This window comes from Dermacentor silvarum, chromosome 1 (genome assembly GCF_013339745.2).
Source record: "Dermacentor silvarum isolate Dsil-2018 chromosome 1, BIME_Dsil_1.4, whole genome shotgun sequence".
Taxonomy (NCBI): Eukaryota; Metazoa; Arthropoda; class Arachnida; order Ixodida; family Ixodidae; genus Dermacentor; species Dermacentor silvarum.
In genome coordinates, this window is record NC_051154.1 from 237661157 (window position 1) to 237675101 (window position 13945).

General features: G+C 42.9%; 1 protein-coding gene across 3 annotated transcripts in view; it reads right to left on the bottom strand.

The window, feature by feature from the left end:
* The window catches only part of LOC119436960 (ribosome biogenesis protein BMS1 homolog), a 134196-nt gene that overhangs the window by 118984 nt on the left and 1267 nt on the right, over window positions 1–13945 (bottom strand). For all 3 annotated transcript variants that reach the window (XM_049660136.1, XM_037704006.2, XM_049660135.1), the window contains exons 3-4: window positions 2903–2982; window positions 1322–1510 (exon numbers count right to left, since the gene is read on the bottom strand). In XM_049660136.1, coding sequence (XP_049516093.1) covers window positions 1322–1510; window positions 2903–2982 — 269 coding nt within the window. The remainder of the gene's footprint in view (window positions 1–1321; window positions 1511–2902; window positions 2983–13945) is intronic.

The following is a 13945-nucleotide window of genomic DNA, read 5'->3' on the forward strand; positions in this document are numbered from 1 at the left end:
TTTTTGAAGTCCGGAATATCCAGCAAGTCCAAATTTTTGGAGTCAAGCACCACCACGCCCGCTTTCGCGGCAGTTATCGATTCCGTAAACATCGTCCGCAACTTTGTTGAGTGCAGTGCGGGTGATATTTGTATGCTACGTTTTTTGAGCCAGCTGGAGAGCATGGCACTAGGGGCGGCGAACCAGCGCGCCAAGTAATCCCGCATCGGTGGTTATTACTTTGAGTAATTTTTCTCGGACATGGAAAATAAAGGTGATTTCTTTTTGCGGCAAGTTCTTGCTTGTTTTTTTTTTATTCATTTCGGTTAATTCGAAAATCCGCTTAATTCGAAGAATTTTCGCGGTCCGGCGACCTTCGAATTATCGAGGTTTTACTGTGTATATATATATATATATATAAGGTGCCACACGAGCAAAAGAAGACAAGAACAAGACTCAGGACGAGACACGCTACAAATCGCTACAAATATGGGGGATTTTAGCTCTTCTGAAGCGATGCAGTTCTTTGAAATCATTTTTGTTGATTTTCTCAAAACCTATGTTTTTTTTGTTTTTTTTAATTCTTCCATATGTAAACAAGTGTGCCTTTTTTTCTAATAAAGTTTTTTAGTAAAACTTTGCACACCTATTTCTCACCATTGTTGGGTATTCAAGGAACAACAAGTAAAATTGTGCAACATGATTTCATATGGCTTCCTTTTTAGGAATGCATGGCAATTGGAAGAGCACATTATCTGATTATTTAATCACTATGCTCCAAGGATTCACTGAATCTGATTAGCTTTAATTCATTGCACAGCTCAAGGGCTCACCTATATTGCTGCCAAAAATTGTATTGTTGCGATGAAGCAAATTGATGTTATGAGTGTTGGTGCGAGATCTACATTAATTTTTTTATAAAAAAAATAGTTGATATATTGTAACACACATTATGAGGCTGTAGTGTGCCTAAAAAAGTATGCTCCATAACAAAGACGAGTAATATGTATTGATTATCTTCTCCAAACATTTTTTTTACTGGTAGTTGATCTTATACCTTAAAGGGAACTCATGATCGAAGAGCACGTGCAAGTCATGTAGTAAATTAGGCCTGGACTTCACAATCACAAAAAGTATGCAAGAAATAATCCTCAGGTCTTTGCCTTGTCCCCCCACCCCCTCCCACTGAAAATACACTGAAGCGCAATTATAAAGGTACCCTTCTTTAGTGATAACAGAGTCTCTCCTAAATTCCTGACTGATTGCTTTCTACAATAAGCAGCATTTTTCTTTCTTGTGGTAATGTTAACAATTATGGCCCTACAAGTGGATAAAGACTTGCCTGATAGATTTCAGTCCAGAAGCGATGCTTCATTTGCTTTTTGGTATGACGCAGTGTCTTGGCATTCTTGATCATGTCCAAGTGTGAGAGCACACCCATGATTCTAGGAAAACCATGAACTTGGCAAATGTTCAAAAACTCGAAGGTCTCCATTTCAAAGCCATAGCTGGCATCGACCATGAGCAGCACCTAGAACAGAAGATTTTCCACATACCTCTAACGATTCATGCATATAGAAGGCCTGAGAGAGTTCAGTAAATCTTCGAAGAGAGTAGCTACGCCAAGTTCATTATTACAAGTGCTATCAAGCCCAGAGCGCAATAAAAGGAGGTATGTTAAGTTGCTTAACAATTTAACTAGCGTCAAGGAGCATGAATTCAAACTCTTAGGGACTATGGACCTTTGTTTAAGAGGACACACAATGCAAAAAATCTCAATTTTCGGCCACGAAAACACGTCTAGAGCTACTTGCAGTTTCATGTTCACGAAGGCGGTAGAAAAATTGCAGCCATATCTGCGTAGTAATAAAACGTGATTTTGTATACTTAGATGGGTTCAAGATGCTTCAGATGAAAAAAATGTGCCCATGATCACCACCTCAGTAGTGCAATTGTGGTGCGGCCAAAGGCTTCGCATGAGAGGGTTACCATCACTGCGAAGTTCGTTTTCCTCCGTTTTTATAAGCTCAAACAGGGCATCAAGGGTGCGATAGGATGTATAGAAAGGCTGATAAATGAAAAGCAAAACTCACGGCACTATTGGCACCAAACGGTGTCACTGGACTGCAATTTACCGCAATGCGAAGCTTCGTGTCATCACCCAATTTCTCTGGACATATAGCTTCACACATTAATAATGTTTTCAACTGCATTTCTGGTGCATATTGTCCTTGACGATCCGTTTGCCATTTCTAGTGCACACATTTGCCTCTGTAAAATGGCCCGAAGTTCAGCACTTGCCACAGCTATTGAAAGCTGCATCGTTTCACGAAGCCGAGTAGCACAGCCTGTGGCAAGTAACAGTGTGCAAAAGTGGTTTCCAAGCCACTGCGAGAGATAGACACAGTGTCTTTTCTGCTGAAGCTAGACACGTCTGTTCAGCAAGCTCTGATGTTTCAAATGCCCGCAGCCCTGACAGTCATAAAATTAAATGTTGGGCAAAAATGATTCAGAGAATGTTTGAGAAGTTGAGCACAGTTTATGGCACGTACACAGCATACCATTAGGAAGAGAGCTTCGAAGAATGTGCATCCAGGGCAATGCCCACATATGAAGGGAGCCAGTAGCTAACGAGGCACCTCGAGGCATTACATGGCTGTCAGTGCTGGGGTTCTTCTGTTTCCTCTACAGGCAACTGAGCATTAGACATCACTCTCTAAAGAGAACAACCTTGCAAGCTCTTATTTCTTTTTGGAGGTACTTAGATGCTACATCAATGGCTACTGACTCTGCAAGATAGATGGCTGTATTGCGTAAGCTGTGAAAGTAGGCAACCAGCATATTCGGGTCAGGCTTCAAGCTTTTCAGCAAAAACACAAATTTGTACCAATGAAATTACATCATGTGGGGATTGAGTACTTACCAAATCGGCTACTTTTGCCACATCTATCATGCAGTTAATATCATTGTTGCACTCCAGAAGTGTGAGCCTGCGCTTCTTTCCTAAAAAATGAAAATACTAAAGTTAAAAATTGTGCAATGGACCAGTCACAAGTTCAATGCACTGGGTATATCCCATATTTGCACTTCATTTCTTAAACTGCTTTTTGTACTTTTCACAGTAAGCCCCCTTCTAATAAAATGCAAAGACACGGGGCAATACTTGGCAGCCTCCTTGATAGGACAAAAAAGCATTCAGTTTAGATGAAAATGAGGGCATTATACCAAATATTTTTACTGTTCTCACTACAAGTATTCTATTAAGATGTACCACCACCCTTGATACAAACATATTTTTTAAAGTCTATTGCGTGTTCCCAACCATTTAAACATTTTCATACAATTACAAAGGTTTTATAGAAAAGATTAAATTAAAAATTTATTCAAATAAATTCTGTGATTTTACATGGCAAACCCACAATCTAATTATAAGGCACGCTGTAGTGGGCGACTTCAGATCATTTCATTTGATACATCGGCATTTTTGCATGTCATGCCCATCAAAATGCGGCCACCGCGGCCGGGATTTCATCCCATGACCTCGTGGTTAGCAGCGCAATGCCACAGACACCATGATAGGTCACAACGCAAACGCAAAACACTTGGAGCCCAATGGCTTCAAGCATCGCCACTGTCAACATACCGAATTTACACGATTGTAAGTCGACTTATCTTTTTTAATCTGAAAATCTGAAGTGGGGGTGTCAACTTACAATCGAAACCAAAACATGGCACCACCAATAAAAGCAAGACAAAAGAGTGATCAGGGGCGCTACAACGTGGTTACTATTTTACGTTTTCTCTACGGCTCTACCCGTAGCGTTCGGCTATTCTGAGCGTTTGCAACATTTTAAAGAATTTTACAGTGCACACTGCACTCATGGCATTGTCGATAGTTGATGGAAAAGCCGCTGTTCCAATCGTGGTTGCACTGACCCTTGGAACGGCGGCGCTTCCGGGGAGTATTGATAGTTCATGGAAGAGCCAACACCGCTCACATGCTTCTCTTTTTCTATAGCTCTTCGTTTGACGCGTTAAACTTGACTGCCGGCCTCGTATTACTAATAAATTTTTATTATGGAATGCGCTCACAGGTATGCCCTTTCTTTTTTTTCCTGACAAACGTTATATGGGGGATCAACTTACAAATGTGTAAATACGGTAGTTGCAGTCTTGCACCAACCAGTTCACCTAGTCTCATCAGGCATAAACACTTCACATTAAAAAAACATCATAAACAAATATAAAGTACCAAAAAAATCAACCAGTAATGCAGAAAGAATTTTTTTTTTAATGAAGTGGAGAACAAGTAGGAAGCTTATGCACATAAAGACCCTAGCTATGAGCATGGCGAAACTAAAGGGGCCCTGAAACACTTTCCTAACTAACCATAAACTGGCCTCACTATCCCCTTCAGACACAGCATACACATTTGTGGATGCAACCTATTTTTGCCATTTCTGTGCAGTGATGGCAGGGAATAAAGCACAAAAATTAAGCGTAAGGTAAACTGAACATTTCGCTAACATAAATTACTCCCATTTTACTTCTGAGTGATACGTATGTATCGTTACAGAGGACCGCCTTCGTGAAGGCACTACCGTGTTTTACAGGACATATATTTTTTTCTAGGAATGCTTGCAGCCAATAAAACACTTCTCCATGTACCTCGAGCATGTGATTCAATCCTTTTTATGCAGAAATATAGCATGACTGACTTAACAATATTTATATATTTAATTACTCCGTAATTACGATGATTCATCATCAAATGCACCAAGAGTCATTCTATCACCTTGACTTGCTTTCAGTGGAGTCTTAAGCACCCTGGCATAAAATTATGCATGTTGCACACATGTGTCGACAGTCGATCATAATTCATGACTGAAGGGGCTATAAAAGGACACTGGCTCACGATTTTCATGCAGCAAAAATTTTTTAAATCCTTCAAGCGAAGTTAGATGTACTTCTTGCACCCATGAGCAGTTTTCTCTGTCCTTTCATCTCCACTAGTGTGCTGGAAGCTACACAGGGGACGTGGCAAGGGGGCCAAAAGCTTTGCCGAAATGTTGAGCCCCTCGCCGGCAAAAGGGCCCGTCGTGGCACTCTGTGGCGGCCCCGACATCTACCCTAGGCAGTACGCTGCTGCCATCTCAGAGGCCACGCAGCTATGCATAACTGTCATGTGTAGACAAGCAGTGCAAAAATGAAATCATTTTTCTGTTTTTTTGAGATGGCAGACATACTAGACATTTTCTTTAATTTACCTCAAAATTAGCAATAATAGTAATACTGTGAATGTTCTCGCGATTACGAAATCAGCCAATAGCTGTTGGTGAGCTTCGCTGCTTCCGACAACGCCATTGCAAAGGCGAGAGCAGGTGATTTTTCACCGTTTTGGACATGATATTGCAAATTCCCTGCCGCATGCAGTGAAATAATATTTGGCCCAGATGTTCACAGGAGCGTCTTCCCCAGATTGGCAACATTTTCTTACTATGTTCAAAAAGTGTTTCAGGGCTCCTTTAAGGTACAAAGGACTTTGCTATTAAACAGTGACCAAAGCATGGTCACTGTTTACAACAGGAAAACCCAGAACTTATCAAGTATTTCTAAATAAACTTTCTCTGCATTTTCATTATACACTGAGCTGTGCAATAAACTGCAAAATGAAAACGGTAGGAATAGAGTTACACTACTTTATTTTAAAGTGACCACTCTATTTTGTTTTTCAAAATAACAGGCTTCATAAGCGTGAAAGCTTTTGCTACGTGCACAACTTGCATAAACAGAACACTGTCAAAGTTTTTCCCATTTCACAACTCTGATAGCTATATGGCTGTTTGTGTAACTGACATTTTGGGGCATTTTAGACCCAGTAAACAGTATATATTCCAATTTTTTCCATTGTTTTTATTAACCTGTTAACATGAAAGGGAATTTTAAGACTAAAAAATTAAAGAAATGAAAAAATTCTTGAAAGGAGGCACCCTAACTAAAACATTTCAGATTACACTTACAAGATGAGTGACACTCATTTCTACAAATGACAAAAGTGTGACAACTTTAACCAAACTGAGTGAGCATTGCCACTGAGTTGTCCTGTCATCTACCTTGCGCTTCAAGATTATTAGTCACGGAATACCAACTAGCCTGCTTTAAAGATAAATATGGTTAAATGACTCTATAACGACCAACTCTAAAACAAAATTACCCGTATAATGAAAGATTTTGTATGTCTTAGCCGAATTCCTATCGTTCATAAATATTGTGCACACCTCTACAATGAAGACAACTAGAACGAATTCACCTGTACAACAAAGGAATTTAGGCATCTCAGATGGCTGATTTGTTGCTTTAAAACGAATGCTCAGGTACCGGCACCACCACCACATTCAGCATTATCTAAGGCAGCCCCCCATCCCTCGAGCAAAAAATAATAATAATTAAATTATGGGCTTTTACGTACCCAAAACCACGATTTGATTATGAGGCAAGCCATACTGGGGGCTCCAGAAATTTGGACCACCTGGGGTTCTTTAACAAGCACCGAATCTAAGTACACGGGTGTTTTCGCATTTCGCCCCCATCGAAATGCGGCTGCTGTGACCAGGATTCGATCCCGCGAAGTCGTGCTCCGCAGCCCAACACCATAGCCACTGAGCAACCACGGCGGGTCCTCGAGCAAAAAGAAAAGCCCAATGGCTGATAGGCACCAGTATGTGTAATGGCAACAGCATTGGCCGGCACAGAAGAGAGGGTTTGTACAGAATATTCAACTAAAGTTCAAGGATGATTGAAGGATTTCAACGACACCAATGGCAAGAATTCAAGGAGCGGAAAAAAAGCCCTATTCGTACACATACACTGAAAATTAATGAAGCCTCCTTCTTGATTGCGATTTCTTGCAGTTAAACAGCTGCTGAATTGGGGTAGGCGTTAAGCTTTTCAAGTGACTTTTCAAAGCTGACTATCCTACTGTAATGATGTCAATCACCTTCTGGCATAATGGTTAATATAATGTCCAGCCTCAGCCAAAGAGGAGGCGGAATAAACTTTATTCAACAACCAGCTTTTTTTTTAAAGCCCTAAATGGGTGGTTTAGAAACCACGGTCCTCGGCTGTTTGTCTTGTTCGGGTTAACAGCGTAAGCTGGCCGTGGAGTCTTGACTTGTCAACATAGCCTCCAATTGGTATTCAGTTGGTGGTGGGCCTCGAGGAGTTCTTGAGTGGTTCTTGCATTCCAGTACCATGTGGTATAGGGAGTGAGCAACGTCTGGGCAGTACTGGAACTTCCTTGAATAGGCACTCAGATACATCGCATGTAGCAATGTGCCATGGAGGTATCTTCCCGTTTGAAGTCTCCTCCAGATGACGGCTTGTTCTCAGGTAAATTTCTTATGGGGATCTGGATAGTATTTTCGTCCCTTTCTATAGTGCTGTAGTATATGCAGGGTTCGTACACAATATTTGGCTGGAAATTCAAGGACATTTCAAGGATTTCAAGGATGCAAAAAGGCAGAATTCAAGGAGTGTTAGCGTAATTTTATTTCCTCACATGACTTAGGAAAGGAGCCCTATTTTCGCATTAATTTCTCTTTCAAGAGCTGTTATCGCCGCTTCTTTTTCTTTGGCTGTTCGACGGAAACTTCGTCTGCTTTCGCCTTTCTGGTGGCTCTTCAAGGCAGATTCCCCCATCGTTGCAATGTCGACTGTCTTCTGACATAATGCGCACATTGCTCGATAAGGATCGCTTGGTTCCGGTCTCACCCAGTGACGATAGTCCGTATGTTGCAGCCACGCAGGCTGAAACTTGCACTTCCCGCCTGGCATCTTGTCAAAGTAAACACACAACGCAAACTTCACTGAAATGGCGCGCACGAGGCCGACAAACGGCCCGACTATAGTACCTAAAAGACACATACTAGTGTGCCGAGAGCGGGTGTCGCGGTAGCACCGAGTGTGATGCCTGCCGCCGCCGGCCGCTTGGTGCGCTGCACTTCGAGACTGTGCCGGACCATGCCGAGACATGGGCGGACTTCAGGCAAGACACGACGCGAGTCTCCCATTTGCCCGGCGATCTGCCTCTTATGTTCTTGTCCCAATCCGCAATACGTTCGGGGTCTGCGGACGCGCTGGGTAATGAGATGAGCCGTTTCTTTCCGCGTCTCTGGGAAATCGCGGTTTCGCGACCTGTTCAAAGTTTCTTTAGACAGACGAGTGCACACATAGATGCAAAAAACCCACTCACAATAAGAAAAGACTGCAACGAAAGCGGCAGCAAGGCGAGAAATGAACTAAGCATTGCAATCGACGCGTAGCAATCAACGCATCGCAAACGAACGCGAGTCGAACACCGCAGGATTTAGCATGGTGCCGACAGGCATTGCCGTCTGGTGGCCCGCGGCGGCAGGCATCACAGCCCGCGCCACCGTCCCGCGTTGGAGACTCTCGGTGGACGGCACACTAGAGTATATTCTAGGCACTATACGCAAGCCGAGTGAGCGATATGTCTCGCATTGGATTGGATTTCCAATGCATATTTGTTGCCAGACGACAGAGGGGCTGCGAGATTTAAAACCAAAACTTCCTGATGTTGCCCTTTAGTCCACACAGCTTGTTTTCATGGGCATTCGTAAGCGAAAGGGCCTTAAATATCAGCATGACTTGCGGAGGTACATCGTTAATTTCCTCTAGCGGAACAAATCCCACGGGATTTTCAAGGATTACAAGGAGCCCACGGGTATTCAAGTAGCTTCAAGGGCCCTTGAACTTATACTGTCAATATCAAGGATATTCAAGGATTTCAAGGGGCTGTGCGAACCCTGTATATGTATATATGTGCCTGGGATAGCCTCCTCAACGTCCTCGGGGGCTGTGATCCTGCGGGAATGGGCGGTGTACATTCTTTAGACAAGATAAAATCCCTTTTAGCGTGGAAATTGTAAGAAGGCGACAAGGACAGAGCGCTCTGTCCTGCCGCCTTCTTTCTTCATCTTTACAATTTGCACACTAAAAAGGATTTTTCCTTGCCCAAAGAATGTTTCACCACCAGCTCAAGCAGCCACCCTTTTCTGGTGCTCATGTTCTCGGGCTGCGGTGTGTGCCCCATGGTTCCCTTGCAGCATTGCGTGCCCCGGTGTCCACAGTATGTGGACGTCTGGTATGGGCTTGTTTTGCAGTAGCTTCAAGGCTGTGTGGCTGATTCTTCACCCCCCCCCCTCCCTTTCTGGAATCTTCTCCAGGCCTCTTGCGAGTCTGTCCCGATAATACACGCCCCGTTACACGTGGCGATTGCCAGGGCTGTCGCCCTTTCTTTCGCTCTATTAACGCCTCGAACTTGCAGTGTTGCTGCCGTTATTTCCCTCTTTTTTTTTTTTTGGTCAATTATGCTCTTAGTTGTCTTGGCCCTTGTATCTGATGCTATCACTCTTGTTTTTTCGCTACAGCATCTTCTGTACTGCCTTAGCTCTTGCTAACCGGCGCTCCTTGTCGTACTCAGGACGCAAGTTCTTGAGAATGTCTGAGACCATTATCTTCTCTGATATTTCCAGGGGCATGCCTCTTGGATGGTGCATGTCCAGCTCGACAGAGTATCCTAGTTTTACTAGTACGACACAGCCCACGGTGGTTATAGAATGAGTATTCCGAGTTGGTTGACGCTTTGAGCCTTCACTAGCTCTTCCAAAATATTGGGGACTCCCATCTTGAGTAGCTTTTCCGTGGGTGCTGCCTGCAATAATCCCATGGCTAGCTCGATAGCTTTATGAATGGCAATGTTAGCCTTGCCCTTTTCCACGTTCATGTCTACATACGGACATGAAGATGCAGTCTTCTTTCTTGAGGCCATGCCACTTGTTGGCCACTCTTCTAATAAGGTAGGTCAACTGTGTCACTGTCTTTTGTACGTTCTGCAGCTCCACTCCCCCAGCTGTGTCCTTTTGTATAACAAGGCCGAGGATGTGTAGCGTGTCTACTTGAGGTACTTCTACACCTCCCAATGGTAATTTTGGTGTCTGGCATTTCTTGTAGTGGTTTTCCTCTCGTATGCTTGCATAGTAACAAGAGTTCGGATTTCTCCGGTGCACAAGATAGTCCACAGCAAATCGAGGTATTCTTTCGTTGTATCAATGGCTTCCTGCAGTGCTGCTTCTAGCTGGCCTGCCAACCTCCCTGTTGTCAAGATGGTCAGGTCATGTACAGGGCATCAACACTTCCTTCTATTTTATTGAGTTTCTTAAGAGAAGCTTTAGCTTGGGCCCAACTTCGACGCGGCCTATTCAAAGACATGTAAAACGCAGAAACACTTTTCCGAGATAATCCCTGGACCAATTTTAATTAAATTTGTTGCATTTGAGAGAGAAGGGTAAATTCTAGTGACTGTTGGAAGCAGAATTTCGATTTAGGGCTGAATTTTGTTTAATAAATTTTCAAAAACCAAAAAAATATAGAAGCACAAAGCTTACAAATTAATAGCTCTTCGTTAAAAATAGATATCGCGGTTATGTAAATGGCATCCATTAGACCATTCAAAGTGGACAAGTTCAATGTCATTTTATATCTTCTGTGAATTTGCTACATTGTGTACAAGGGTTCTGCAAAAGCTGTATTTCCATATTACTAATTTTTTTTTAGATTCATGTGTAATATGTTAATTTTGTCCACTTTAGATGTACTATTAGATGCAATTCACAGAATTGTGATATCATTTTTCATTGCTGAGTTACAGAGTTGCAAACCTGATATTTTCGTTTTCTGAAAATTGGAGATTGTTGCCAACTTTTAATAAAAAATTGATGACTTAAATCAAAAATTGACAACCAACAATCACAAGATTTTAAGTTTTTCTTTTAAATGCAACAAACCTCGTCAAATTTGGTGCAGTAGTTGCCGAGAAAGACGAATTCTCCTTTTACATGTATTTAGATAGGAGCACCCGAGCTAAAGCCCTCTTAAGTAATGAGCTCATGGCAAGATTAAATAGCCTAAGTGACATGGCCAAGCCTTGCAGAGAGCCCTTATTTGGCACCGTGAATTAGGCCGATCGCAGGTCACCCACCCCTACTGTCACAGCCCTATCCATGATGAGGAAGTCGGTGATGTAGTTGAAGGAGGGCCATGCAGTGATCTACATTGTCAAATGCTGGCAAAGATGGCTCTCTTGCTGTGTGTTTGGAGCCGGTCGATGATCTGTCCTTTTAGTTGCAGCAACATGTCTTGCGTCGATAGGTGTGGTCGGAGCCCGAACAGAGTATCATAGAGATAACAGTTTTCTTCCAGGTATGGTGCGAGCCTGTTCAGAACCACGTGTTGGTTTGTTAGGCTTGGGAATCATAGTAACTTCGTGTTTCCACGTTGCCGGTAGTTTTCCTTCATTCCAACCCTTGTTGATATATGACAGCAAGGTCTCGGTCTCCTTGATGTTGCACACAGTTTTGTTACTTAATTTGTACTTTCCTGACGTGTTATTTCCGACGAGACTGCTTAGGGGATTTTTCCATCTGCTGTATGGCAATTGTCAGTCAAGTTCTGGGTTTGGTTGGCCTTCACACATGATCGGTTCCGAGCCGATGCTGGTGTCGTCATTTACAAATTGCCTTCGGCTTCTCGTAGGATAGCTTCCGAGTCGATGCTGGTGTCGACATTTCCAAATTGGCTTTGGCTTCTCGTAGGATAGCTTCCTCCATGCCAGGATGGCTGTGTATCAATCTATAGACATGCTGCCTGGTTGTTGCCTTGCTTTCTGTCTTGGGATTGCCCTAAGGATTGCCCATGTCTTCTTGGTGCTCAGGGTGCCTTGCAACTTGGCGAATGTCTGATGTCAATTTTGACATCCCAGTTTTGCTGCGTATTCTTCCGGCTCCTGGGTGATCATGGCAATGCGGATCTTGAGCCTCCTACTGCACTTTTGCCGCTTCGTCAGCCCTCTTCGAGCCTCCCATAGCTGTAGGGGGTGGGGGTCTACTGCCGGCACGTCTGCCGTGAGTTGGACCGTCTTGGTGTGCCCTGGAATTCTATCCATGATGTCCTTGCCCCCCCCCCCCCCCCTTCGACATCTCCAAGACTTCAAGCCAAATGGCTAAACTGATTTTTCGGCCAGGCATTTCTAGAACCTACAGGGCTTGAAAACGGAGCATGAGGGCTGCGGTGTGAACCACCTAGTAAAATATCAAAATGGTGGTATGGCTTGGTCACATTATACGGCGTTATCTAACTCCACGTTGGCAATGGGGATTTAAACAGGCCGGTCATTGGAGGCTGTGGACCCCCCCCCCCCCCATGCCCCATTGCAGTCATTTAGCAACACTCCTAAAAGAAAATGCGTAGAATTGTTTCCCGATAGACAGTGTCCATAGCACAGCCCCTACGTGCAGTTTGTTACTCTGAACGTTCAGAAGTAGCCCTCAACCTGAATTTTTCAAGGAATTCAAGGACCAAATTTATTTTCAAGAAGTTTTAAGGGTTTTCAAGGTTTTCGAGGAGGTGTACGAACCCTGAAAAAAAAAAATGCTACAGTTGCAAAACTCTTATGTGCTCCCACTCAGCGGCGCCACTAAGTATACCGAGTTGCAAGATCTGCTATTAAAACCAACACCGGTGAAGTCTGTGAACAAATGCAAGCATATCAATGAAGACTTGCTCCTGCAGTGGGGCATTTGGACCTATCCGTGTGAGAGTTGACAAAATGACATAGACTTCAAAGAACACCTGCCCTTCTTGATTAGCTGCAGTCGCACCTACTGTTGGCTGAGGTGTGCAAAAGATTATTAGCGACACCTTTCACTAAGCAGTTCTTCAATTCATGGTAAAAAGTGATTTTTTTTTTTTGCTGAACATGTTTCATCGGCACCATTGCGAGCGCCAGTACAGTGTGCGATCTTTACAACGAAATGACCTAACGAAGAATTTCAGAGGTCCCAATCATTTTGTTATAAAGACATTCGACGGTACTTATAATCATAGGTGGAGAGTTTTCATTTTACCGGAGGAGGAGCAAAGGGGGGGGGGGGGGGGGAGGCAACAAGCTTTTTGACATTCCTTCCTAACCCTGCCCCCACTCTATATCTATATGAGGACGTACGTACAAAAACATCGCTATATTGTCAGACTTTTTTTTTTATGTTGCATCCTTTTACGATTAATTATCCAGAAAAACATTCCGTGGATATGTATAAATGTGTGCATGTGTTCTATTGCGAGCGTTTCAACGCTTCCTTAATCGTGATTAATCTGTTGCGTCGGTTTCTGTCCAGAACATTTAAGTTCACTGCCAGAACTTAAGATATGCTGCAGCTGCATTACCAAACACTTATCGGGGCTATAGAAAAATGCAAACACAATAAGTGTCAAATAGTTTAAATACAACACCAATTTAGTACGCTGCATATTTTCATGGCATATGTCTCGGAAGTAGTGCTAGGCACGAGAATGTCTAACTATCGATTGGTTTTCCCTACTAGATGACTTCAATGTTACATTACAACATGCCCCCAAAATTGTTGCTTACAAGCCAAATTATCTAAATAAATTATTTACATGCAATTGATGAGTGGTATAGTTCATGCGCATAATGCCCACAGGAGAGCATAAAACAAGCAGCACTTGTATAACTTACATAGACCTCTGTATGTAAGTGGCAACAATTCCATCACTGATAAATCTAAATGATTAAACAGTTCGTGAGCCATTAGTGTTACCTACTAGAATGAGAAGCTTTAATATAAACACAAGAATCATTCGTGTTCATTTCACATGTCGCTGAAGATGACTCCACCATAGGCCATCACTGAATTCGACAGGTTTTTCCGCAAGTAAAAAAAAAAAAAAAAAGAAACAGCAGACTTGTACAACATTACGGAATTACAGACAAATTTCCAGTGAAGCTGTGTTTTTCAAGCAGTTGCACTAGAAATTTCAGTTTTTATAAACCTAGTGGCAGCATATAACAGAAGTTTTACGGGGATTT